Below are 25715 nucleotides of genomic sequence, written 5' to 3'. Positions count from 1 at the left end.
GTCCCTCAACAGACACAATAGTCACCATCTTTATTTCCGCAGCTAATCAAGTAATAAATAAATAAACGTAGACTATGTACAAGGAATCAAAATGAAGTCATCACATACAGTTTGGTTCCATCGTACAATCAAATTCACTCGTCATTGCGACTACCACAGAATTAGGGTTAGAATGCAAATCTCACACTCACCTGATAGTGTACGTGCCTAGATGTACTTTCATTCTTCGAAATGAGGACTTTAACAGAATTTAATTCATGTCTTGTGTAAAATAAAATGACATGTTTTTTGGTTCCAAGCCCGATTTTATCACATACACATTTTAACTGTACATTTCAATAATATTATATGATAGTGTACATCACTCTTAATTTTAACCGCACTTATTCAGTAAGTGCATAGTATTTTACTACTAAATTATATATAATAAATAACACAATCATGAGGAATCATTTTTTGCTGGAAGAATCCAACAGGTCTTTTGCTTCATTGACCTTTGCAGCAAGGAATGGTGATCCTCCTAAAATTACACGGAAACAAATGGTCTGTTTTAAATTTTGACTGAAAGGTTGCCTGTCCTCTCATTAATGATTTTCCATTACTGATTTCAGTTCTATTTGCAAAAAATGATCAACAATAAACAAATAATACAATTTCACAAAATAACCTTCTATATGATCTCAATCAGCGTACACTTAAAGAAAAGTTTCTACTTACAGAGTCATAGAATTTTACAGAACAGGAGGCCATTCAATCCATCATTATTGTACTAGCTTTTTGTAAACTGTCCAATTAGTCCCACACCCCTGCTCTTTCTCCATAGCCCTGGATACTTTTTCCTTTCCTAGTATATATCCAATTCCCTTTTTTTAAAGTTACTATTAATCCTCCTTCCACCATCCTTTCAAACAGTGTATTCCATGTCATCAAAGCTCGCTGCATAAAAAAAAATTAAAGTGCGCAGTTACATCTAAATTATGTCCAATCAGAGCATCTGGTTTGGATCTCATGGCAGCGCTCTTTCTGACCAAACTCTGACTTATCCGACAAGTGAAAACTACTTCATCAACAATGTTGAAGTTTAGTGTGAACACATACTTCACATACCAAAATTACTTTGAAAAATCACTTTCTTGTAGCTTGGTTAGAAGTGATTTCAGTTACAGTTTTAGTTGATTAATTAGAAAATGAGTCAAAATTATCTGAAGCAAAGTATTATTCTCTGCAGATCAGTTTTGAATATTTGCCTCAAAACAGACCCTGTCTAGTAGAATATTCAGGTATTCTTGTCAGATTTCTGGTTTTGATTACAATTATATTAAAAACAACCTTAACACTGGAATATCCTTAAAAGCCTTTTCATACAGGACTCAATGTTAAAATGTATAGGAATTGCTGTGTGTGGAAATATGACTTTCCCAAATGATTATGTTGCAAAATCTGGTTATTCCTCATCATCCTATAAACAGACTATTTTTAAAGCTCAAAGTTTAACAGCTATCTTCTCATTTTATAATCTAGCTTTTTTATTTTCAAGGGTATAGGAAGCATTTAAGGCTATACAAAAGGTTATTATTTAAATAGTAACTAGACTGAGCTCTAATCGTTGATAATTTTTACTCAAGTACCAATACGTAAAATCCAGGTCCAAGTACAGGGAAGAAATGAGCTCAGCAAGAGTACAGTTTACAGATAATAGTGAGTACACAGGAAATTGCCCAGTGAAGACCTGGAAATTGTGACAGATACAGGTGAAGACAAGCGTTACCAGGCTATCACAGTATCTGAGGCAGAAAGTTCAGTGTGAGGAGAAAAGGAGGGATATATCCTTGCCATGTTTCTACACTCCTGTGGCATATGAGGAATATGTAATTAATTTGAATTAAGAGTAACCAGGTAATTTAAATGGCCAGGCTGCATCAGCCATTAATTCCCTGAAGTAAAACGGACAGCTGTCTACTCCATCTGCAAGTATACATGGTAATCGTTTCAAGGCGGCATGTGTACAAGCCAACCCCCCAAAATACCAAAGAAAATTCATGCTCCTCATAAAAGATGAGGGCTATTACCAAACCACAATCTACCAAAATTCTCAGCTTCATTTCGGCTGGTCTTTGCTGTTTCTTTTCAATAGCATGTTCCTGTGATCGATTGCTCTGCTTCTGCAGATCTGTGATACTTTAGTCACAGCAGCCAAAACTGAGCCCTTAATTACCTCTAATTGGCTATCAGCCATTTGTAGGTGGGTATTTATTCTATCCCCAACATGGCATTCTCAAAAATGGCTTGGAACGGGAAGTTGCTGGTAAATTGGTACACCAGCCAGCAGTGGGAAATTCCACGCCTGTCCACCTCAGGTCCTGCCCCCAATAGGCTTCAAAGGTCCTGGCCCAAGTCAAAGGCAGAGAAATTAGGACACTTGACCAAGTATGTTTTAAAGAGGGCCTTAAAAGGAAGAGAGGGAGGCGGAGAGATTTAGAGATGGTGTGGTGGGTTGGATAGACAAGAACTGAGTTGGAAAATGCAGTTGGCCTGTAGGGGGTTATTGAGCATGGGGAGGGGCGAGACCATGGGACTTTAACACAAAGATAACATATTTAAAATACAAACGTTCAGTGACCAGGAGCTGATGTAGGTCAACAAGTACAAGGTAGAGAATCTCAGTGGCTGCAAACCCTACCCCCCACCCCACCTCCAATTAATAAACTGTAATGTGGAGAATCATCAGCCACTTTTCATTATCATGCTGGCAATAGACTTTAAGACTGCATATCTAAACCATTGAGAAATTAAGAACAGTTCTTCAGAATTGTTTATCAGTTCCCATTTACCACAGGATGCACTTCAAACATTAATTTTTTATGATCTTGAGTGTTGCTGAAAAAAGACATTTTGTCAAAGATTTTCATCTTGCACTATTCAGGACAATCACAAGAATACCAATGTCAGGGGAAGCAACAACTTTATACTATATGAGAAAAGTGTTGATTGATTTGCAAGTGGACTGTGATTGGTAGAGGCGTTGCCATGGAGAATGCACCAGTTAATGGTAACTGACAGTTAACTGCCAAGCATTGTGTGAAATTTAAACCAGGTAGCTTGCCTCCGTTAGGTCAAGGTATTGCCCTGAGGAATGAACCAGCGAATGGCTTTCACTTATTTTGTTTAGCTGAAACATGCACAATGTGTGCAGATGCTCTTTCTGTCTGCAAAAAACAGGGCCTTTCATATTAATATGTAGCTTCCAGTACACGCAAATGCGCCACACTGCAAGCCCGACTGACAATAGGTTATCAACATAATTTTTAGCACACTGAGAATTATTTAGCAAATGTTGTCCAATTGCGGAATCACATCAAATGTTGGGCAGTGTTTTGAGTTTTGCCCAAACAGCATGTCCCAGCCTCTGTTCGCAATGGGCAAGGTACAGACTGTTCCCAACCAGCCTGTGCTTGCAAAACTCAAAACACAGTGTCCAACATTAGATGTGATTCCGCGATTAGACAACATTTAGACAACAAAATAAGTGATAGCTATCCACTGGTTCATTCCTCAGGGCAATGCCTTGGCCAGAGTCAAGCTGGTACGAAATGTTAAGAGCAAGGAATCTCAAATATTTGAGCAACAGGCTGGTTGGGTAGTCCATACCTTGCTCGTTGCAAACAGGTGAAGGAACATGCTGTTTGATACAATCTGCCAGTCTTTGGGATGTATGGTCTACATACCTAGCATCATACTGCCATTGAAATTCATATACCACATTACTCATTTGTGTGATAGGCAGAATGTCTTTATGGTTTGACGGCAGCATTCTGTTAGTGGCGAATACCACTCGTGTTGTTACTGCATAGTAGGAGCATGAAACAGCTAACTTCATCTGTTGCTCAAATTTTTGAGATTCCTTGCTCTTCCAGGGTAATCTGAGGTAGACTGGGCACTTTTCAGGGCTAAAATAGGGCACATCAAAGACACTCTGCAGGATAATGGCTAACCTGATTAGACCATTTCATGATGTATATCGCACAAACTCACGAACGGGCCTATGGCCAACACTTTCGGCCATGAAAAGTGCCCTAGTCTACCTCAGATTACCCTGGAAGGGCAAGGAATCTCAAAAGTTTGAGCAACAGGTGAAGCTAGCTGTTTCGCGCTGCTACTATGCAGTAGCAACACGAGTGGTATTCACCACTAACAAGATGCTGCTGTCCCAAAAAGTCGTTCTGCCTATCTCACAAATGAATAATGTGGTATGTGCATTTCTGTATCAGTGTAATGCTAGATATGTAGGCCATACATCCCAAAGACTGGCAGATTATATCAGACAGCAGGTCCCAGCCTCTGTTCGCAATGGGCAAGGTACAGACTGTACCCAACCAGCCTGTGCTTGCAAAACTCAAAACACAGTGTCCAACATTAGATGTGATTCCGCGATTAGACAACATTTGCTAAATAATCCTCTGTGCTAAAAATTACATTGGCAATTTTAAATTGGTTGTCAGTCAGGCTCGTAGTGTGGCGCATTTGCATGTACTGGAAGCTATATATATTAATACGCAGGGACCTGTTCTCTGCGAACAGAAAGAACATGTACACACATTGTGCCTGTTTCAGCTAAACAAAATAAGTGATAGCTAACCACTGGTTCATTCCTCAGGGCAATACCTTGGTCAGAGTCAAGCTGCCTCGTTTAAATTTCAAACAATATTTGACAATTAATTGTCAGTCACCATTAGCTGGTGCATTCTCCATGGCATCATCTCTACCAATCTGAGTCCACTTGCCAATCAATCAGCGCTCTCTTCTCACACAGTATAAAGTTGTTGCTTCCTTCACCTGACATTGATACTACTGCAATTATCCTGATGAGTGCAAGATAAAAATCTTTGACAAAATTTTTTTTTCAGCAATACTCAAGTTCTGTACTACCAAATGACTATTTTTATGAGCTATAAGACTTCGGATTCATCATTGCGTATTAACTCCTTGATGTGGCTGACAGGTGCTCTCTGAATGTTGTAAGCAAAACCCATACCCGAAATAAACATTCATAAGTTATATGACGGTTTCCAGTGAAGCTACAATAGCTGGAGTTAATTGCCAAGGAATTCAAATAGCCCACTTATTTAAAGTTCCACTAAATATTATTCTTACCTTTGTCAGGATGATTCAGTAGCATAATTCTCTTATGGGCTTCTCCAATTTTTGTTCGGCTGGCTGATGGACTAAAGAGAGAAACATCATCAATTCATATTCATTGCTCACTCAGAAGATCTCTCAAGGATTAAGAAATGTTCCCACAACTGCAAAACTCTGTGAAGTTAGAATCTAACCACTGTGATCTATTCATCAAACTGACCAGTGTGTTTACACTAGTTTATCTTAAAAGCCCAACTCTCTCATTCAACACTGCCTTATTTGTCACTAAAATGTCCAGTCATTAATTTCGTGGGCAGTCAGCTGAAATGTGGGCCTATGAACTTTGCTCCCACTTTGCTTTGTGAACTGGCTGGGATTGATAACACCTATGTTCTGAGTTAGAAGGCTGTGGGTTCGAGTCCCACAGCATAAAATTTACGCTGACACTTCAGTGCAGTGCTGAGAGAGAGCTATATTGTTGGAGGGGCCACCTTTCAGATGAATGGAGGTCCCATTTGGTCCCTCAAGTGGACGTAAAAGATTCCATGGAACTACTCAAAAGAAGAGTGAGTGTGTTCTCCAGGATATCCGGGTTAATACTTAACCCTCCATCAACATGACTAAAACAGATTATCAAATCATTAATTTCACTGCTTTTTGTGAGGGCCTGCTGTGCTCAGATTGGCTGCTACTTTTCTTACCAAGAGTGCCTACAATTCAAAAGTACTTGGCTGTAAGATGTTTTGGAACATCCTGTGGTCGTCATTGTTTTTTTCTTTCTCACAATGAGGTGTGCGCTGGAGTTAACCTCCAAGGAATTAAAAATGATTGTTAGACTAAGCCACATTGAAATGTGAGTTGCCAGTTAATTTTTCTCATCATCCAAGGAAACAATATGGCCTGGCTGTCTATGTACAAACAGTGCTCCAATTTGATGGCAGAATGTGAAATACTTACCAGAAAGTGACCCAACCAAAATAAATTTAATAAGTCGGATGGTAAAAAACCTGCCAACCAGACACATATTTTAATTGCTCCACCATTTTCACCTTCAGCTACCTAGGTCCTAAGCCCTGAAATTCTCTCCTTAAACCCCTCCACCTCTCTTCCTCCTTTAAGACACAACTCAAAACTTCCCTCTTTGACCCAAGATTTTGACCATCGGCCCTAATGTCTGCTCATGTGGCTGTGTGTCAAATTTTGATTTATAATGCTCCAGTGAAGCACCTTGGCTCATTTTATTGCATTAATTGCACTATATAAATACGAATTGTCATAGTATATCTGAAAAAAAAATCCAACAAGAATTGTATTTTTCTCTCAGAAAGTTGCCCCTTAGACATCAAGACAAAATTATGAAAATCTGTGCTACTCTCCATGAGCAGAGCTGATTTTTAACCTTTCAGAGTAAAAGCAAAATGTGGAGTTAAACTGAAGGTCACCTACGATCCCATTGAATGGTGGAACAGCTCATGGGGCTAAATGGCTTACTCATGTCCCTACGTTCCTTATGTAACATGAGAGACAAAAAAGCCAATATCCTGAAACACCAAGAAAGCATTTGCATTTATGGACCATGAATTTCTGAAGAGTGGCAATCAGAGTCGGATTGCCACTCTGCTCCTACTTTCATACCTTCAAATTCTTCCGAACCCTTCTCACCCGACCTTCCAACTCAGGCAAGGCGAGACCTGTGCAGGGCACAGCATTCCCGGGTCCTTCTGTCGAGGGCTGCAGAGTCAGATACATGGAGGCCTGGCTGCTGTAAATCAGGTAGGTTTAAAGATCCAGCCACTTTCAAGCCAGGGAGAAGGTAGGTTTGTCCGGTAAGTGGTTAGAATTTGATGGGTTGGTGGGGGGGGATGGGCAGTGTAGTTGGGGGAGGGGTCCCATGCTGGTGGGGTATGGGCGGTTGGGTGGAGGCGGAGTCCCCTGGGGGTAGGGAACACCCGTGATGGGGAGAGGGGTGTGGAGGAGGGGTGGGGAGAGAACCATGGGGGCGGGGTTGGTCAGGGGTGTGAGTCTGTAGAATGTAGTTACCCAGAAGCTAGAAGTGGTTTTAATTCTTCTAACTTTATCTGGGTAATTACTGATGTAAGACAGTCGGAACAACCCGAAGTTTGCAATGCAAAATCACATTTTTGGATGGTTCCTAGTGCAGGGCAATCGCCCAAAGGAAGTTTGAATTTCCCAGGCAATTGCCAAGCAATTCTTACCTGGGAATTTCCGGAAGGGGGTGCGATTCCCCAGTGCATCTTTGGGACGCCCCCCAAATACAGTGTCCTAGAGCTCGGAAGTTACGGTCCTATATAGCACCTTTCGTGACCTCAGGATGTCCTGAAGCATTACAGTTAAAGGAGTTCTTTTTAACTGTAGCCACTATTGTAATGTGAGAAACACAGCAGCCAATTTATGCACAATAAGGTCAGACAAACAGCAACGACATAATGGCCAGATAACCAGCATAAGTGAAGTAGGTTGAGAGATTGACATTGGTCTGTAGACCAGGAAGAACCCACCTAATCTTTGAAATAGTGCCTGAGTTCTTTTATGTCCATCTGCGAGGGCAGGCAGGGCCTCAGTTTAACATCTCATCCAGAAGATGATACCCATGAAAGTGCAGCCCTCCCTCAATACTGAAGTGTCAGCCTAGACAATGTATTCAAGTATCAGTCATTACCTCAAAAAAGAGCTGTGGAAACTGGTCAGGATACATTGCCCCTTTCTGTCATTCATTAAATTATCATTAAAGCAATCTTATTAATTTCACTATTTGGAACTATTGTTGCTTGACAAATGGTTCTGTAGCTACCCAGGTTCTGTTCTGTCATCTTTTTCTTTAAAATGGGTGCCATGTTAGTTTGGCTGAAAACTGTATTCAGTTGCTGTTTCATGATGACCATCAGTTTTTGTCCATTTTGTTCCCAGCATCACTTTGCATTCTTGGGATATATATTACCCATCTTTGAAGATTTACTGTTGTGAACCTATCCAGGGATTCTCTTGCAAATTATGTCACATATATGTGGACTGCTTGGTATTCTGTTAGAGGTGATCATAGATAACCAATCCAACTTTGACAGCATGTTGGCTGTTTAGGGGTCGTAAAGACATTCAGAAGGTCATTCAGAATCTGGAGTTTAACAAAAGATTAATGTTAACAAACTTCTCAAGCAGTTAAGTACTTTTTACTCTACCGATAGAAACAGGCCAATGTTTGTGAACGTATGGCTTTGCATTGGAGATTTCGAAAGTCTGGTTACGACTAATTTAATGTAGCTGATTATCGTACATGGGGGCAAAGGAATTAGGGCCCATAGCAGTAGAATTCCTGCAGTGATTCTTCTGTTTTCCTGCAAAATCATCATGGACCACAGGAAAACAACCATATATCCCATTTCTCCAAGGTTCCTGATGACTTTCTGCCAATATTACAGCAGTAGATGAGGCGACACCCCTCAGAAATTGTAACTCCCTAGTCAATGAGAGATTCCCAGAACAACATCTAGATAAGGATGAGTGAAGACACTTACCTGACACCTAATACAAGGCTGGCCTCACGCTTACTCATTTTTGCTTCAAATCCCCCTTTGTAATATGCTGAAAAGCTCTGTAAAATAAAACAATCCTGTAAAAACCCATCTGTCAATGATACAAAATATCCTACTAGATTAACGTTTGCTGAGCTTACTTCTGCAATTCCACGTTTCAGGTTTCTACAAAATCCTCTTTAATTATAGTTCTAGTTGCCATTTTGAATCATTATTTGATCATTACATATATACACGCACAAATTAAGCATCAGAGTAATTTGGTGGTCAAGAAAGAAGAAAGTAATGTCATCAACACTTTCCAAGAAAAAAAGTTTTATTCAAGAGTAGGTTTAAGTTCTTACTGCACCTCCAAGCACAGTGCATTTTACTAATGTGTAATGAAAATTTGGCTTTTCCCAATACTTTAAATATCTCTCCCCAGTCCAAAACTGCATCATACCAGGAGCAGAACATTCCACATTATTTGTATGGAAATGCAGCCATTTTCAGAAACAGGGCACACAATTTTCAACTGTTCTTGAGTCTAAGTGATAGCCATTACACCTAATTATTTGTTTCCTGTCCATCAACTTCCTACGTATGTTGTTACATTTCCTCTTGTACATCTAAACGCCTAAAATATTTGATGTTAAAGGTACTACATAAATGCGAGTCTGTGATTCTGTGTTGGTTGTTGTTGAATTTTTAATAACAAGCCTCTGATCAGGCAACTTTTCAAATGCCTTTTAGAAATATTCCATCAATGCTCATACAAGCAATCCAGCTTTGTCCAGGGCTAAAAACAGAAAGTGCTGTAAAAGCTCAGCAGGTCTGGAAGCATTTGTAGAGAGAGAAACAGAGTTAACATTTTGAGTCCAATGTGACTCTTCTTTGTTTCAGTTCCATAGAAATTTTATTTCAGATTGCCAGAATCCACAGTATTTTGCTTTTATGCCCTGAGCTGTTGGGTGTTCACTGTGCCATTTCCTCTAAATGAGATTTTAATCCCGTAACAAGAGAGACAATAGTACAACTCACCAGAGACAAAAATAGTTCAACTTTGCCCCATGTAAATTCAGGAAAATCCTCAGATGTACACTTCCTTAAAAAAAAATTCATTTTTGCGATGTGGGTATGCTGACAAGGTCAGCATTTATTGCTCAAGCTAAAGTTTGAAAGTTTGGAATAACTGGGTGGTTTGCTAGGCCACCTTAGAGGACATTAATGAACCACTTGGGTTTTTATGACAATCTGCCAGCTTCATGGTCTTTTTTACTGATAGATTAAGAAGAATCTGGAAGTAAAAAGCTGCTGAGTTTAAATTCGCAAACGTCCATGATGGGATTTGAACCCACATTCTCTGCATTATTAGTCTAGGCCCCTGCAGCACAAATTCAATAACATAACTGCTACACCAGTATCCAAGAGTACTATTGCCAACAACTGATGCCTAGCTTAGCTGATGCAGCAGAAATTTTACAACCTTCAAATTTCAAAGGAAGCAGTGACAGTCAGGAACAAACAGTATGAGCTATTTGTATCCTCCAAAAATTGCCCTCAAGGATGAAAATTAGATAATAAGTTTCTTTAAAAAGGCTTTTTACCACAGAACTTCACCATCATTAATATTGTCATGTGCGAACCAGTCACTAAATATCTAATTGGAATCACAGTAGATTATGGAGGGAAGCAAAACTCGAATCTGAATGAAGAAACAAACAACTCTGGAAATAAAATAAATCATGCTGGCCTTGTCTTCATTCTAAATCCACTTTTTCCATGACGTACAGAAATGATGAATACTTCTGCTTCTCTCTGACATTTTCTGAAGGAACCCACAAGTGTTTTAAATGGGTGCCTGTACAACACACACATATTGTCACGCAGCAAATCCATGTTTTATTACAAGTCATTTGAAAAAATGCAAGCCATAGTGGGAAAGATTAAATTTCAGCCTATAACAGGTGAAAAACACGGGGAAAATGGAATCTAAATGTATATAATTTATGTGCACAGAACATTAACCCCTTCCATTCAATTAAGGCAATTACTTCATAGTTTATTTGTGGTAATAAAGAAACCATTATAATATCAAAGGTTATTGTACAAATTTCAAATTACAGATTATCTAATAAAAGTCATTTCATTTCCACATAATTACTGCATAAAATGATTCAGATTCAAAGTATGTATGGACAACAAACGTGGAACAACAGACTTGGAAGGATCCAGCTCTACCTGTCCCACCCGCCTCGAAACAGCTTATATTTCACCTAATTTCTATATTTCTTAGTTCTGATGAAGAGTCATACTGGCATGAAACGTTAACTGTATTCCTCTCCGCAGATGCTGTCAGACCTACTGAGTTTTTCCAGCTATTTTTGTTTATGATTCAGATTTCCAGCATCCGTAGTATTTTGCTTTTAGTTTAGACTTGGAAGGACACTATTTGTGACTATTGCAGATTTGTAAGTGAAATAACTTGCACTGACATGGTGCCTTTCACATTCCCAGGTCACTGCAAAGCGTTTCCCAGCCAATGAATTAACACTTGAAATATAGCCACTGTCTGTAATGAAGACAAATGCACCAGCAAATTTGCACATAGAAAGGTCCAAAAAGCAAGATAAACAACAGGTTTGTTCTTCACGGAATTGGCCGAGGAACAATTGTTGCCTCGGACACCTGGAAATTTCTACTGCTATTCCTTGATGTTATGTAGAAATCGGAGAGAGCTTACCGTCTCAACTAAAAGTTGGCACCTCTGACATTTCAGCACTCCCTCAATCGTGATTTAACTGTCAGCTTAGGACGTGTGCACCATGAGGTGAGAGTGACTGCCCTTGATATCAAGGCAGCATTTGACCGAATGTGGCATCCAGGAGCCCTAGCAAAACTGGAGTCAATGGGAATCAGAGGGAAAGCTCTCCATTGGTTGGAATCATACCTAGCACAAAGGAAAGTGGTTGTGGTTGTTGGAGGTGATTCATCTCAGTCCTAGGACATCACTGTAGGAGTTCCTCAGGATAGTATCCTAGGCCCAACCATCTTCAGCTGCTTCATCAATGACCTTCCTTCCATCATAAGGTCAGAAGTGGGAATGTTCACTGATGATTGCACAATGTTCATCACAATTCACAACTCCTCAGATACTGAAGCAGTCCATGTCCAAATGCAACATGGACAATATCCAGGCTTGGGCTGACAAGTAGCAAGTAACATTCGAGCCACACAAGTGCCAGGCAATGAGCATTTCCAACTAGAGAGAATCTAACTATCACCCCTTGACAATCAATGGCATTACCATCGCTGAATCGCTCAGTATCAACATCTTGGGGACTACCACTGACCAGAAACTGAATTGGGCTAGCCATATAAATGCTGTGGCTACAAGAGCAGGTCAGAGGCTAGGAATCCCATGGCGACTAATTCACCTTCTGACTCCCCAAAGCTTGTCCACCATCTACAAGTCAGGATTGTGATGCAATACTCTCCACTTGCCTGGATGAGTGCAACAACACTCAAGGAGCTTGACACCATCCGGGACAAAGCAGCCCGCTTGATTAGCGCCCCTTCCACAAACATTCACTCCCTCCACCACCAACGAACAGTGGCAGCAGTGTGTACCATCTACAAGATGCACTGCAGAAACTCACCAAGGCTCCTGAGGCAGCACCTTCCAAGCCCATGACCGCTACCACCTAAAAGGACAAGGGCTACAGATACATGGGAACACCACCACCTGGAAGGTCTCCTCCAAGCCACTCACCATCCTGACTTGGAACTATATCACCGTTCCTTGACTGTCGCTGGCTCAAAATCCTGGAACTCCCTGCATAACAGCACTGTGGTTGTACCTACAGCACATGGACTGCAGCAGTTTAAGAAGGCAGCTTACCACTACCTTCTCAAGGGCAATTAGGGATGGGCAATAAATGCTGGCCTAGCCAGCGACACCCACATCCCGTAAATGAATTTTTAAAAAAGCCCTTGACAGCAGCATGAATCCATGGACATCGGACTCTAAAGTAAAAATGCTACCACTGAGCCAAGTTTATAACAGAAAACCCTCTCAGAAATCATTACACAAATTAGCATGTTCATTATATACACAAATTTAGAACACCCCAAAATATTTGAGTCGAGTACAAATTGGAATAGGTATAATAGCCAAGTGCAATTTTTGAAAAGCCAAGTTCTGTTGTTAACGCACTTACAGGACTAGGGATAATTCTTGCAGTTTCCATAATCATTTGTTGAAAAGGCTTCCACACTCGAAATGCATGGCGACCTGAAAAAAAAAATCAGGTATATTTCTTATAGTGCTTGCAGTATTAAAGGCAAAATAGCGCTCTTTAATGGTCTATACTGCATAAAACAAGAGATCAATCAACCCCTCGAGCCTTCCCTGCCATTCAGTGAGATCATGGATAAACTGTATCTTGACCCAGTCCACCCACCTTAGCATCTTATCCCTTAGCTTTCTGACAATTAAACGTACTATCAATCTCAAATTTAAAATTATTAATTGAATTAGCATCTACTGCTTTTTGTGGGAGAAAATTCCACACTTCTACCACCCTTTGCATGAAGAAATGTTTCCTAACCCCTCTCTGAAATGGCTTGGCTTTGATTTATATCCCATTATCTTAGACACCCCTGCCAGTGGAAAAAGTTTACCTCCATTTACCCTATTGGTTCCTTACAAAATCCTAAAAACTTAAATATAATTACCCCTTAATCGTCAAAGGGAATACAATTTTATGGAATACTATAATATAATCTCTCCTCGTAATCTAACCCTTGGAGCTTTAGAAACATTCTCTTGCATTCCTTCTAAAGCCAATATATCCTAAGTTGTGACGCCCAGAATTGTATACAGTACTCCAGATGTGGTCTAACCAGAGCTTTGTATAGCTGAGGCAAAACATCCACCCCTTTATTTTCAAGCTATAATTCAAGTTATAAAAGCTAACATTCTATTAACTTTTATTTTCTGGATCCGACTAGTGATCGGTATATTCAGATCCCTCAATCTCTTTGGATCTCCACTGTTCCTAGTTTTTCACCATTTAAAAAAAATACTCAGATCTGTCTTTTTTTAGTCCAAGATGGATGACCTCACACTTATCTACATTGCAATTCATCTGCCTTGTTTCGCCCAATTACTTAATCTATTAAAGTTTTTGTAATTTTATGCCAAGATCTACTCTACTGACGACTGTCTCTATTCAGCAGTCATGTTAAACAAAACTATAAAATAAACTGGCTGTTTTAGCACCTTGTATTATTTCACCTCAAATCAACGACATTGCTTCTACATCAAAATAATGGAGGGGACATTCCTTTACACAATTTTCTTTATTTCCTTTTTGTACTCATCCATATAAAGAACGCTTTGCTACCTATCCAACAAGTTATACCAAAACATAACACCCAACACAACAATTTTCTGCCCTTGGTCATGTCTTCAGGCAAAGACATTGAAGAGTATCTAGGTTTTTTTTAGTATATGTGTGTGTGTGTGTGTGCACCAGGCTGAAGGGTGTTATTGCTGAGAGACTGAACTCTTTCCATTTTAGGTACCCAATGTTAGCATCAAGCATTCCCAGGTTTGATCAAGTGTTGCACAGAGTCAAGTTCTGCAATGTGACTCAACTCCAATCCCAGAAAAGCATGCCTTAGTTATGCAAGCATGACAATTCTTTCCATACCAGCCGTCCTGTGGCCTTTCTGAGTGAGGGTACCAAATAAGGGAACTAGGCACTGGGTTGATACTGGCCAAACACATCACACATAAAGCACTTACAGCCAGAGGACTTCACCTGAGGGTTGATTCTGCCCATACCAAAGGGCAAGTGAATAATCCACAGTGCCAGAGACACAGCAGTTAAATTACCCCAGAACATTTTTATGCATTGCAGCATACAAGAGCAGCACAGACAAGCATACACCAGCTCTTGAGGTCAAGAAATATACACATGATGGAGAACAAATTGCTACCTTTTTTCCAAATGGGGTCATGGCAATAATCCTCATAATCGTAATAGAGACTCTTTCTCCTCACCCAATGACTAAAAGCCCCCTCTAGACAGGAAGGGAGACTTACAATTGGAGCAAATTAAAAATTATTCCAAGCATTTCTTTCACACTTTGCAAGTACATGCAAAACAGCAATTTCTTTTCAAACATATATTTGATAGATATACCTAGAAGCAGTTTTTCACTTCTCAATAGAAACATTTATCCAGTCAGTCAAAAAAAATTAGGTAAGAAAGGTTAAATTTCTCCCAAAAGCAAATATTCTCCTGAATTAGATCCCCCATACTTTTCCACAGATATAAAAATGGAGTGAAAACTAAATGATCTAAATGAGAGATTATGTCAAGTGTACAGAACATTAACCCCTTCCACTCAATTAGAGTAATTACATCATGCATGTTAGCCGTCAGGTTGGGATCATCTGGTCTGCTGTATTATTGGACCTGAACCACTGATCCAAAACAATTAAGAAAGAGTATGACATTTTGCCTTTGAGTTTACATATAGAATGCTGAACTGATTACGTGGATAAGGTGATAGTTTTATTGGAACATTAACTCGTTCGGCATCCAGTGTTTGCCATTTAGACTGAGAAGGAAAACACACAATTGGTTAAGTAAGAATGGAAGATTACTGAATGGTCAGTTAGAAAATAGCACATTCAATGAGCAGCCACAGATGGCAGAGTAGTCACGCCGGAAATGTCACAAAGGAAAAAATGGAGATCAATTCAGGAAAAACATAAACAAAAACAGAAACAGGCTGGGAACACTCAATAGGTCAGGTAGCATCTGTGCAAAGACCAAACAATTTATAAATTGGCAAACTGGAAGACGTTACAGTTGCATTTAAAAAGGAACAAAGCAAAAGGAAAGAGGAAGGGAAAAATAAATACACAATAAGAAATAGACTAACTCATAAAATATTCAACTGGAAAATAGAAGATGATGAAAAAGCAAAGAAAGTGTATCAGGGTTGTACAGATGGACTTTAACCACCAGGGGATGGTGGAGGCACATTAACTCAAATTGAGACTTTTTCTCATTTGCTTACAGAAAAGGTCCTTCAAAGTAATTTTTTAATTTTACTGTCAACTTAAAAACTTTCTTACTGAAGAACATGGTTAGACTTCAGTGAATAAAATGATGCAAATAAAAAAGACCAGTAAAACTAAAACATGGAAGTTGAATGCACAGTTAAAATTTAAATTTATCCAAAAATGTAGTGGTAAGCACAGAGTGTGATGAATGTTAAGGCGTGTTGGATAAAATTATGACAGAAGGTATCAAGCAGAGGACAAGTGAGGTAAGATGTCTGTAACGCAGTATGTTTAGTGGTGTGTCAGAGGTAACCATACTTTCCTGGAGTGTGCTGGATTTGAGGAAGAAATTTCCTCGGTTAGTTTCTAAAATTGGCCACAGGCATTATTTTTCTCCTTCATTAGGATTTTGGCATTACTACTGATCAAGGATGTTAGTGCATAAGATTACACCGCATGCATAAATGAGCACCAATAGCTAAATGCTCTCCTCTCACCTTTCTTCTTGTATGTTTAGAGCCAGTGCAATATATTCAACTGATTCTTAGATGGTAAGGAAAGAAACAACCCAAGCCTTTATTTAAATTGATGGATATTTGGCAGACCAAGTTGCCCTGATTGGTCCACTTCAGACTTCAGCACATAATCTACACTAACACCCCAGTACCATACTAAGGGAATGTTACACTGTCGGAGGTATGGTCTTCAGGGTGAGATGTGAAACCAAGGCCTCATCTGCACCTGAACGTAAAAGATTGTGTGGCATTATTTGAAGAAATTCAGGGGAGTTCTCCTCAGTACCCTGTCTAACATTTGTCAACAACTAAAACAGATTATCTGGTCGTTTTCTAATTCCTGTTTGTGGAAGCTTGCTGTGTGCAAATAGGCTGCATGCTATATATTACAATACAGACTACACTTCAAAAACTATACAGCATTTTGGGAAGCCTTGAAGTGCTATATAAATGCAAGTCTTTGTTTCTTTCAGAACAGATAAGGACTACACTAGTTTTTTAAGAACTGCAGAGGTGCAAAGTGAACCATTGGCTTACCTACAAATACTGCTGCTGCGACACCAAGTCCAACTGTTATCAGCGTTCTACCCTGGGAATGGAATGAAAAGACTTTGTTCGGGAAAATGCAATTTAAAATAGGCAGGTATAAATAACAGAACAGCATACTCATTCTACCCTCTTGAAACTATCTTCATTTTGCAAAACAGGAATGCACAATCACATATCGGGGAGAAGTAGGTGTTAGGTCTCATTGCTTCACGTACATCAGATTTCCCCATAGATAAATGATACAACTGAAACTAATAACAGTCCTAACTGGATAATTATTGGTGCTAGGCATCGGGAAACTGTGTGCTTGACATCTCTAAGCTTTGGTTCTGACCAATCTGCCCTAAGCTCTCTGGTCTTGGGTAAGTGGGGTGTCTCGCTGCGATGTCCCAGCTGAATCAGCTGAACAATTAAGGGTAAATACAAAAGGCAGTATCTGTAACACAGAGGGCCTAAATGAGAGGCAAGTTTGCAGATTGTTCCAGGTCATCATAATCTCTTTCAGACAATGCGGGAGAGTTTCACTGCTGATATTGAGATCGCACAGCATATCGGGTCAATGAAAGCTACTTTTGTGGACTTCTTACTATTTTGGTTTGGAGACTTAATCATGTTAATGCATTGTCATGCCTGCTCGACATAAGATTCAATGTTGTCTTTATAAATATTCTAACAATGTATTAAATGAAACCGCAAAATCAAGATCTTCTAGACTTCGTGCCAAAATTTTGAAAAAGACCCAGCCTCAAAATAACAAGACCACTGTTGCCTAGATTCTGCAAGCAGCCATTACATTGGCAGAGGTGCAATATAAATGGGGTTCTACTCCACCCGTATGTGTTCTCATGACCCCTCCCCCACTCATCAATTCCCCTATAGATTACTGGTGGTCAGCTCCATTGAATGTAGTTGAGCAAATACAGTGGGAGTCACCAGTGATTTTTTTTACACTGGGGAATGGATAGAAAACCTTGTACGGCTGGAAGACAAATGGAACCATGAGGGTGGAGAATGTCCTTAAAAAGATGAGGCAAAAAAGGGATGGTTTGTTTAGGTTGCAGGGCAGGAGAGCATCAAGGTCATTTTTCTTTTATTAATTCTGAGAATATGGGTGTCGTTAGAAAGGCTGGCATTTATTGTCCATCACTAGTTGGACTGAAAAGGTGGTGATCCTTCTTCTTTGAACACTGCAGTGTGTAATAGAAACATAGACATTTGGAGCAGGAGTAGGCCATTCAGCCCTCTGAGCACACTCGGCCATTGATCATGATCATGGCTGATCATCCAACTCAATAGCCTGCTCCCGCTTTCTCCCCATATCCTTTGATCCCTTTCGCCCCAAGAGCTATATCTAACTCCTTCTTGAAAACATGCAATGTTTTGGCCTCAACTACTTTCTGTGGTAGCACTCTCTGGGTGAAGAAATTTCTCCTCACCTCAGTCCTAAATGGTCTACCCCGTATCCTCAGACTGTGACCCCTGGTTCTGGACTCCTCCACCATCGGGAACATCCTTCCTGCATCTACCCTGTCTAGTCCTGTTAGAATTTTATAGGTTTCTGAGATCCCCCCTCATTCTTCTGAACTCCAGCGAATATAATCCTAAACGACTCAATCTCTCCTCATATGTCAGTCCCGCCATCCCAGGAATCAGTCTGGTAAACCTTCACTGCACTCCCTCTATAGCAAGAACATCCTTCCTCAGATAAGGAGACCAAAAGGAAGACATCCCTGCTCCTGTGCTCGAATCCTCTCACTATGAAGGCCAACATACCATTTGCCTTCTTTACTGCCTGCTGCACCTTACCTTCTTACCTTCAGCGAATGGTGTACGAGGACACCCAAATCTCGTTGCACATTCCCCTCTCTCAATTTATAGCCATTGTGATAATAATCTGCCTTCCTGTTTTTGCTACCAATGTGGATAACCTCACACTTATCCACATTATACTGCATCTGCCATGCATTTGCCCACTCACTCATCTTGTCCAAATCACACTGAAGCATCTCTGCATTCTCCCCACAGCTCACCCTCCCACCCAGCTTTGTGTCATCTGCAAATTTGGGGATATTACATTTAGTTCCCGCATCTAAATCATTAATACATATTGTGAATAGCCGGGGTCCCAGCGTCGATCCCTGCGGTACCCCACTAATGACTGCCTGCCATTCGGAAAAAGACCCGTTTATTCCTACTCTTTGTTTCCTGTCTGCCAACTAGTTTTCTATCCATCTCTATACACTACCCCCAATCCCACGCGCTTTAATTTTACACGCTAATCTCTTACGTGGGACTTTGTCGAAAGCTTTCTGAAAGTTCAAGTAAACCACAGCCACTGGCTGAAGGTGTTCCCCCAGTGCTGTTAGATAGGGAGTTCCAGAATTTTGACCCAGCAACAATTAAGGAACAGTGATACACTTCCAGGTCAGGATAGTTTGTGACTTGGAGGGGAATTTGGCAGTGGAATTGTTCCCATGCTTCTGCTGTCCTCGTCCTTCTAGGTGGTTATGATTATGAGTTTGGGGTATGCTGTCAAAGAACACTTGGCGAGTTGCTGCAGTGTATCTTTTGGATGGTACACACTGCAACCACAGTACGCTGGTTGTGGTGGCAGGAATTAATGCTTGAAGTGGTGAATGAGCTGCCAATCACGCAGACTGCTTTGTCCCTGATATGGCACTGAGTGTTATTGCAGCTACACCTAACCAAACACGTGGATGGTATTTCCTTATACTCTTGGTGTGCCTTATAGGTGGTGGTGAGAACTAGGAATGTCAGGGAGTGGGTCATTTAAAACAGAATACCCAGACTTTGGCCTGCTTTAGTAGCCATTGCATGTACACGACCTGTCCAGTTGAGTTACTTATCAATGACGACATCCAGGATGTTGGTAGTGGGGGACTGAGCAATAGTAGTGCCACTGAATGTCAAGAAAAGGTGGCTGCCTCATTTACAGATGTATTGTGTTGGCAATTTTAGATTATATGCAAATTAATGGAGGCATGGATTTATAAGTAGTCAAGAGGTAGGCACCTCTGGACTCACTTCACAAAACTTCTGGATTTGAATCCAGCTGTCCTAATTCAGTGGTTATATGTTGAAAGGCTGACACTGGCCTTATGGTCTTGCAGCTTCAGGCTCTCAGTAACTTGAAGGTATGGCTAGCTTTGGTTAATTTTACATGGGGGCCTTAGTGATCAGTAACACCAGAAGGAGTGCTGCTCCAGTATCCCAACAGAAGTCACTAGGACGAGCAGGTCTCTACATATTAAAATTAGGACAAATCAAGTGACAATGGCAGCGTCAATAAGGGTAATACCACTAACCCTAGCCTCTAATATTGCAACTCTAATACCATAGCCCCAACCGCTAACCCTCATCCCTAACCCTAACCAATAGCCCTAATCCAAACCCTAGATCTAACTCAAGATTACATGGTAAATAGCAGTTGCTACACTAAAGGAGGAGTACCTAACATGACCTCAAGACCTCCCAAACCACTTTACAGCCAATGAAACACAATATTGACTAGGACACCAGAAATAATTCCTCTGCTCATCTTCTAAATTGTGCCAAGGGATCTTTTACATCCACCTGAGGGGGCAGATGTGGCCTCAGTTTAACATCTCATCTGAAAGTCTGCAACTCCGATAGTACAGTCCCTCAGTATTATGTCGGGTTAGATTCAAGCCTATCACCACCTTCAACACCTCTTTGTCCTTTTGTCTGTGACATCTTTTGGTTATCTCCACCTATCACTGGCTCGACTTGTCCCACCTCCTCTTAAACCAGCTTATATTTCACCTCTCTTCTATTTTTCCTTAGTTCTGTTGAAGAGTCATGCGGACTCGAAACGTTAACTGTGTCCCTCTCCGCAGATGCTGTCAGACCTGCTGAGTTTTTCCAGGTATTTTTGTTTTGGATTTCCAGCATCCGCAGTCTTTTTGCTTTTATTTTACTTTAGATTCAAGCCGGTGCTGGTCTCACAAGTAGGCCTTCAACCTAAAACCCCCTGACTCAGAGCCAAGATTCGGTGCCATCACTGACACCGAATCCTAACATAAAGTGCTGGAAATACTCAGTAGGACAGATGGTACCTGTGGAGAGATACAGGGTTAACATTTCAGGGTCGCGCGCGATGAAGGGGAGCGCGAAGGATCGGGCCGCGATTAACTCCAACATCAGGCGGCTCCTCTATTTAATTAACTGAAGGGGTCAAGAAAGCGGCTGCTCCTCGGGAGAGCTGTAACACTTACCCAGCCGATTGAGACTGATCGGCTGGGTCTCATCGGGAATCATCCGAGGCGGTTGGTTTGCTGCGGGGGCCCGCGCACGGTATTCCCGCCCCCACGGCCATGAGGCCAAGCGACCCGCCCACCGCCACGCGGGGGGATGGAGGGGTGGGCGCGCGTTCAATCCCCGCCCCCCCGCTCGCCTCGCCGCTGTCCGCGCGCCCGCCCCCGCTCACCGCGTCGCTGTCCGCGCGCCCGCTCATCGCTCTCCCGCAGCTCGCGCCGCACCCTCCCAACGGCTCTGGGTTCCTTTCCACCACTCTATGGTGTCCGCGTGCCATCCAAAATAGCGGGCGCGAAATTCAAAACCGCTGCCAACCGTGTGCGCCAGAGACACGGCAGCACTTTTTCCTCTGTTGTTCTCACTCGTTGACAACCTCTCTGATCGTGTGGGAATACAGCCCAAATGCACATCGTATATTGAAAGCTGTGATTAAAAGCGCTGCCACGGAATTCTGTGTGTCTGTATTTATTCCCCCTTCCGGTTGTCAATCACTAATAAACGGTTTGGACTAGTTTTGTTCTGCCAATTTCACATGATGTGACTATCTTCTACTCTGCACCGACTTTACCTAGAGACAAAATGCCGGAGGGATTTGGGAGTTGGCCTGTAATATCCACAGAAATAAACCAATTACTTAAATAAAAATTGTGTGATGGATCATGGAATGCTTCTTTCTTCCCGTCACACGCAATAGGTTAAACAGAAACAGCTTATATTTACAGAACACCTTTCACAACCGCAGGACATCCCAAAAGTAGTTCAGTCGATGTAATATTTTAGAAGTGCAGGCACCCTCCATCACCGACTCACACTGACAACAGTGTATACAATCTAAAAGATGCGCTGCAGTAGGTCACCAAACCTCCTTGGACAGCATCCTCCAAACCCGCCTCACCTCGCTTAGAAGTACAAGGGCAAACACATGGGAAGATCACCAACTGCAAATTTCCCTCCACTATCTTTGCTGTCAAGTTGCAGAGAATTTTTAACATCTCTGGTTGCAAAAGTTCAGCAGGTAATAGGGAAATCAAATGGAATGTTGGCCTTTATTTCAAAGGGAATAGAGTATAAAAATAGGGAAGTGTTGCTAAAACTATACAAAGTGCGAGTTAGACCACACCTAGAATACTGTGAAGTTTTGGTCCCTTATCTGAGGAAAGATAAACTGAATTGGAGGCAGTCCAAAGAAGGTTCACTAGGTTGATCCCTGGGTATGGATAAATTTTCTTATGAGAGGTTGAGTAGGTTGGACTGTACTCACTGGAGTTTATAAGAATGAGAGGCGACCTTATTGAAACATATAAGATTCTCAGGGGGCTGTCCAGGGTGGATGCTGAGAGGTTGTTTCCCCTTGCAGGAGAGTTTAGGACCAGAGGGCATCATCTCAGAGTAAGGGGGCGCCCATTTAAAACAGAGATGAGGAATTTCTTCTCTCAGAGGGTAGTGAATCTGTGGAAATGTTTACCATAAGAGGGCAGTAGGGGCTGGGTCATTAAGTATATACAAGGCTGAGATAGACAGATTTTTAATCAGTAAGGGAATCAAGGGTTATGGGGAAAAGGCAGGAAAGTAGAGTTGAGGATTATCAGATCAGCCATGATCTCATTGAATGGCGGAACAGACTCAATGGGCCGAATGGCCTACTTCCGCTCCTCCGTTTTATGGTCTTATAACTGTAACATGTTCCTGTTGAAGAAAAGAGGGATTAATTTTGTGTGCTGACTGCAGAATCCCTGAAAGTTGGCTGGACAAACTGTTAACAGCCAGCTCACAATTTATTTAAAATGGCCGGGACAAGCTTTGAACCTGCGTCTGGTTGAAACACACCCGCATCTCCTTAGCCCCGCCCCTGTCCTCTTTTGCCGCGTCGTCCTTAGTCCCGCCCCCTGCTCTCATTGGTCCCGTCCCTCCTCCCCTTAGCCCGCTCCCTGTTCGCCTTGGTCACGACCCCTGTTCTCCTTTACCCCGCCCCAGGCTCTCCTTGCCCCGCCCCCCCCCCCCCACTCATTTTCCCCCTCCCCAGTCCTTTGCCCCGCCTTCTGTTCCCTCCTATCGTCACGTTCGCTGTGCATAAGATGTCATGACGTATTATGCTCTGACGCTGCTGGTTGGTAGGGGGAAAGTTGCGACGTTTGCTGGTCTGTTTTGGATCAGTCCCTTTTCCTGTCCTCCCGGTCACTCGGTCAGCATCCCCGGGTTAGGCCATGTCCTTCCCCCCACCCAGTGGCAGCCGCATTGGGACCATGAATCACTTCCAGGAGCCGGCGCACGAGAATCGGGATGGAGGGCAGAAGGAGACAGGCACACAGACGGAGTGTAACGCCAGAGGTGAGCGGGGAGGAGGGGGCAGTGAGTAACTGCCGTGGACACCTGTCAGTGTCAGGGGACCAAATGCCAGGGTCAGTGGACCAGGGCTGGTGATTGGGCCAGGGTCGGGGCCAGGAGACTGGGTAAGTGGACTGAGGGCAGGGGACTGGAGCCAGGGACTGCTGCCATGGCCAGGGTACTGGACCACGTGCCAGGACCGGGAGACTGGGGCCAAGGCCACGGATTGGTGCCAGGGTTGAGGGGACTAGGGCATTGTATCCCAAGTGTTTTCTATTGCGGTGCCAGTCAACGTTAGTAGTTTTAGCTAGTTGGTAGTGTTAACATCCACCATGATCTTAACTAACTGTGTTCACAATCCCACAAACCATTTGGGTGTAGCACCTGGGAATGAGGAGTTGTAAAAGGGAATGGCTTAAAATAATTACTTCTGTTATCAATCCATTTGTCCAATACCCAGTACTTGATGAGCTAAAATGTCTTCTAATTAAATATTGAGAAAACCAAAGCCATCATTTTTAGCCCCTAAATCTCAAACTCTGTTCCCTTGAAACTGAAACTGATTCCACCCTCCTGCTGCCTTTAGGCTGAACAGAACTGTTTGCAACCTTGGTGCCCTATTTGATCCTGAGTTAAGCAAATTTAGAGAACATCCCCAAGGTGCTTCATAGAAGTGTAATCAGGTACAAATTGACACCAAGCCAAAGGAGGGGGACATTGGGGGACAGGTTAGTCAAAGAGAGAGTTTTTAAGGAGGATCTTGAAGGAGGGAGGTGGAGAGGCTTAGGAATGTGAACAACTAGCATGCTCCAGAATGTCAGTAGATTAAAAGAGGGCCATGCTGGCAATGACTCATAATGAACTCTCAGATATCTTTGTTACCTTTAGCACCCTCAGTTAAATACCATCCACCCCCGAGGTGCATTGTTTTTGAACCTTAACCCCTCTTCTGTATCAAAGTCATTAAGTCTATCTGGGAAAGACTTATTGCTCTTATGTTCTTTTGTGAATACTTGGGGGACAGAATCAGTCAGAATATCTTGTGCTTGTCCTTTGTTAAGATCTTTTGAGTCTCTTTGCATTTTTAATGGTTCTCAACTTTTCTCTGAGCTCTTTTGCAGTTTTTACTGGTCTCTATTTGCCTTCTTGAACACCCTTAAAACGTGTTTCTGCACAATCTTGTATTCATCCTGGTGAATTTTCCCTTGCAGGGCCTGTAGTCCATTTAAGGACCTCACACTTCCTTATATTGAAATCAATATATTGCCACAGTTTTACTCATTCACTTGATATGTTAATATCTCTTTGTAATTTTATGCTTCCGTCCACGCAGCTTACAACACCACCAATCTTTGTCATCAACAAACTTGGATATGTGGCTTTCTACCCCAAGATCTGAGTCATGAATAAATGCAATGAATAGTTCAGGCCCCAACATAGTTGAGAGACATCCTGCTGATTAGAGTACCTGTCCATTATCCATACTCTGTCTCCTGTTGCTAAGCCAATCTCCTAACCAGATCAGTGATTTGCTTTCAATTCCATGAGCTTCAGCTTTAGCTAACAGCCTTCTGGGCATGCATAGAAATAACATCCATAGGCATTCCTCTGTTTACCACTTCAGTCACCTCTTCAAAAAAATTCAATCAAATTCATCAGGCATGGCCTACCCTCCATACTGGTTTTCTCTGATCAGCTGAAAATTTTAAGGTGTTCTGTCACTCTATCCTAAGTTTAGTGGTAGTAATTTGACAGCAGGAGTCAGGCTAAATATCTGCATCTATATTTGCAAATTCATTGCAGCTGATGGGTGACATCCCTCTGTGCCTGATGTGAGCAAAAGACTTACAGGACAAAGTGTAGGCACCAAACGGGAAGGGAAGGGCAAATAAATAAGGATGATGGTGAAAGTAAAGATGAAGAGAAGGGACTTAAGGAGGTGAGCTGAGCATCCAACTTCATTTCATCTCCCACAAAGTCTTTCTCTTTTCACTTTCATAACTTTGGCCCCACCTTGACTTTTAACTGCCCTCAGAAATGACCTAGCAAACCACCCAGTTGTACCAAATTGCTACAGAACAGCTGAAAAAGGATAAAACCAGGTGTACCACCCAGCATCGAACCAGGCACCGGAAATGACAACACACCCTGTCCATTTGACCCTGCAAAGTTCTCTTTGCTAACATCTGGAGGTTTGTGCTAAAATTGGGTGAGCTGTCCTACAGTCCAGCAACAAACTTAACATGGTCATACTCATCAAATCATACCATGTAACCAATG

General features: G+C 41.8%; 2 protein-coding genes across 4 annotated transcripts in view; one reads left to right on the top strand and one right to left on the bottom strand.

Annotated features, from left to right (window-relative positions):
- Positions 1-21680, bottom strand: LOC144691925 (dnaJ homolog subfamily C member 15-like). The gene is made up of 6 exons (XM_078560495.1): positions 21283-21680; positions 16803-16854; positions 12887-12960; positions 8670-8746; positions 5152-5222; positions 1-520 (listed from the first exon to the last, which is right to left on the bottom strand). The coding sequence occupies exons 1-6, from the start codon at positions 21385-21387 to the stop codon at positions 450-452; spliced, it is 450 nt and encodes a 149-aa protein (XP_078416621.1). The 5' UTR covers positions 21388-21680; the 3' UTR covers positions 1-449.
- Positions 21681-23193: 1513 nt separating this feature from the next.
- The window catches only part of cdadc1 (cytidine and dCMP deaminase domain containing 1), a 42220-nt gene continuing 39698 nt past the window's right edge, over positions 23194-25715 (top strand). For 2 of the 3 annotated variants that reach the window (XM_078559447.1, XM_078559446.1), the window contains exon 1: positions 23194-23438. In XM_078559447.1, coding sequence (XP_078415573.1) covers positions 23315-23438 — 124 coding nt within the window. In that variant the 5' untranslated portion in view covers positions 23194-23314. Of the gene's footprint in view, positions 23439-25238; positions 25375-25715 lie in introns of all 3 variants that reach the window. The other variant, XM_078559448.1, reaches the window with a different exon arrangement.

The sequence above is a fragment of the Cetorhinus maximus genome, chromosome 16, assembly GCF_964194155.1.
Source record: "Cetorhinus maximus chromosome 16, sCetMax3.hap1.1, whole genome shotgun sequence".
Lineage (NCBI taxonomy): Eukaryota > Metazoa > Chordata > Chondrichthyes > Lamniformes > Cetorhinidae > Cetorhinus > Cetorhinus maximus.
The sequence above is the reverse complement of the archived record's forward strand: the minus strand, read 5'-3'. Positions and strand labels throughout refer to the sequence as shown.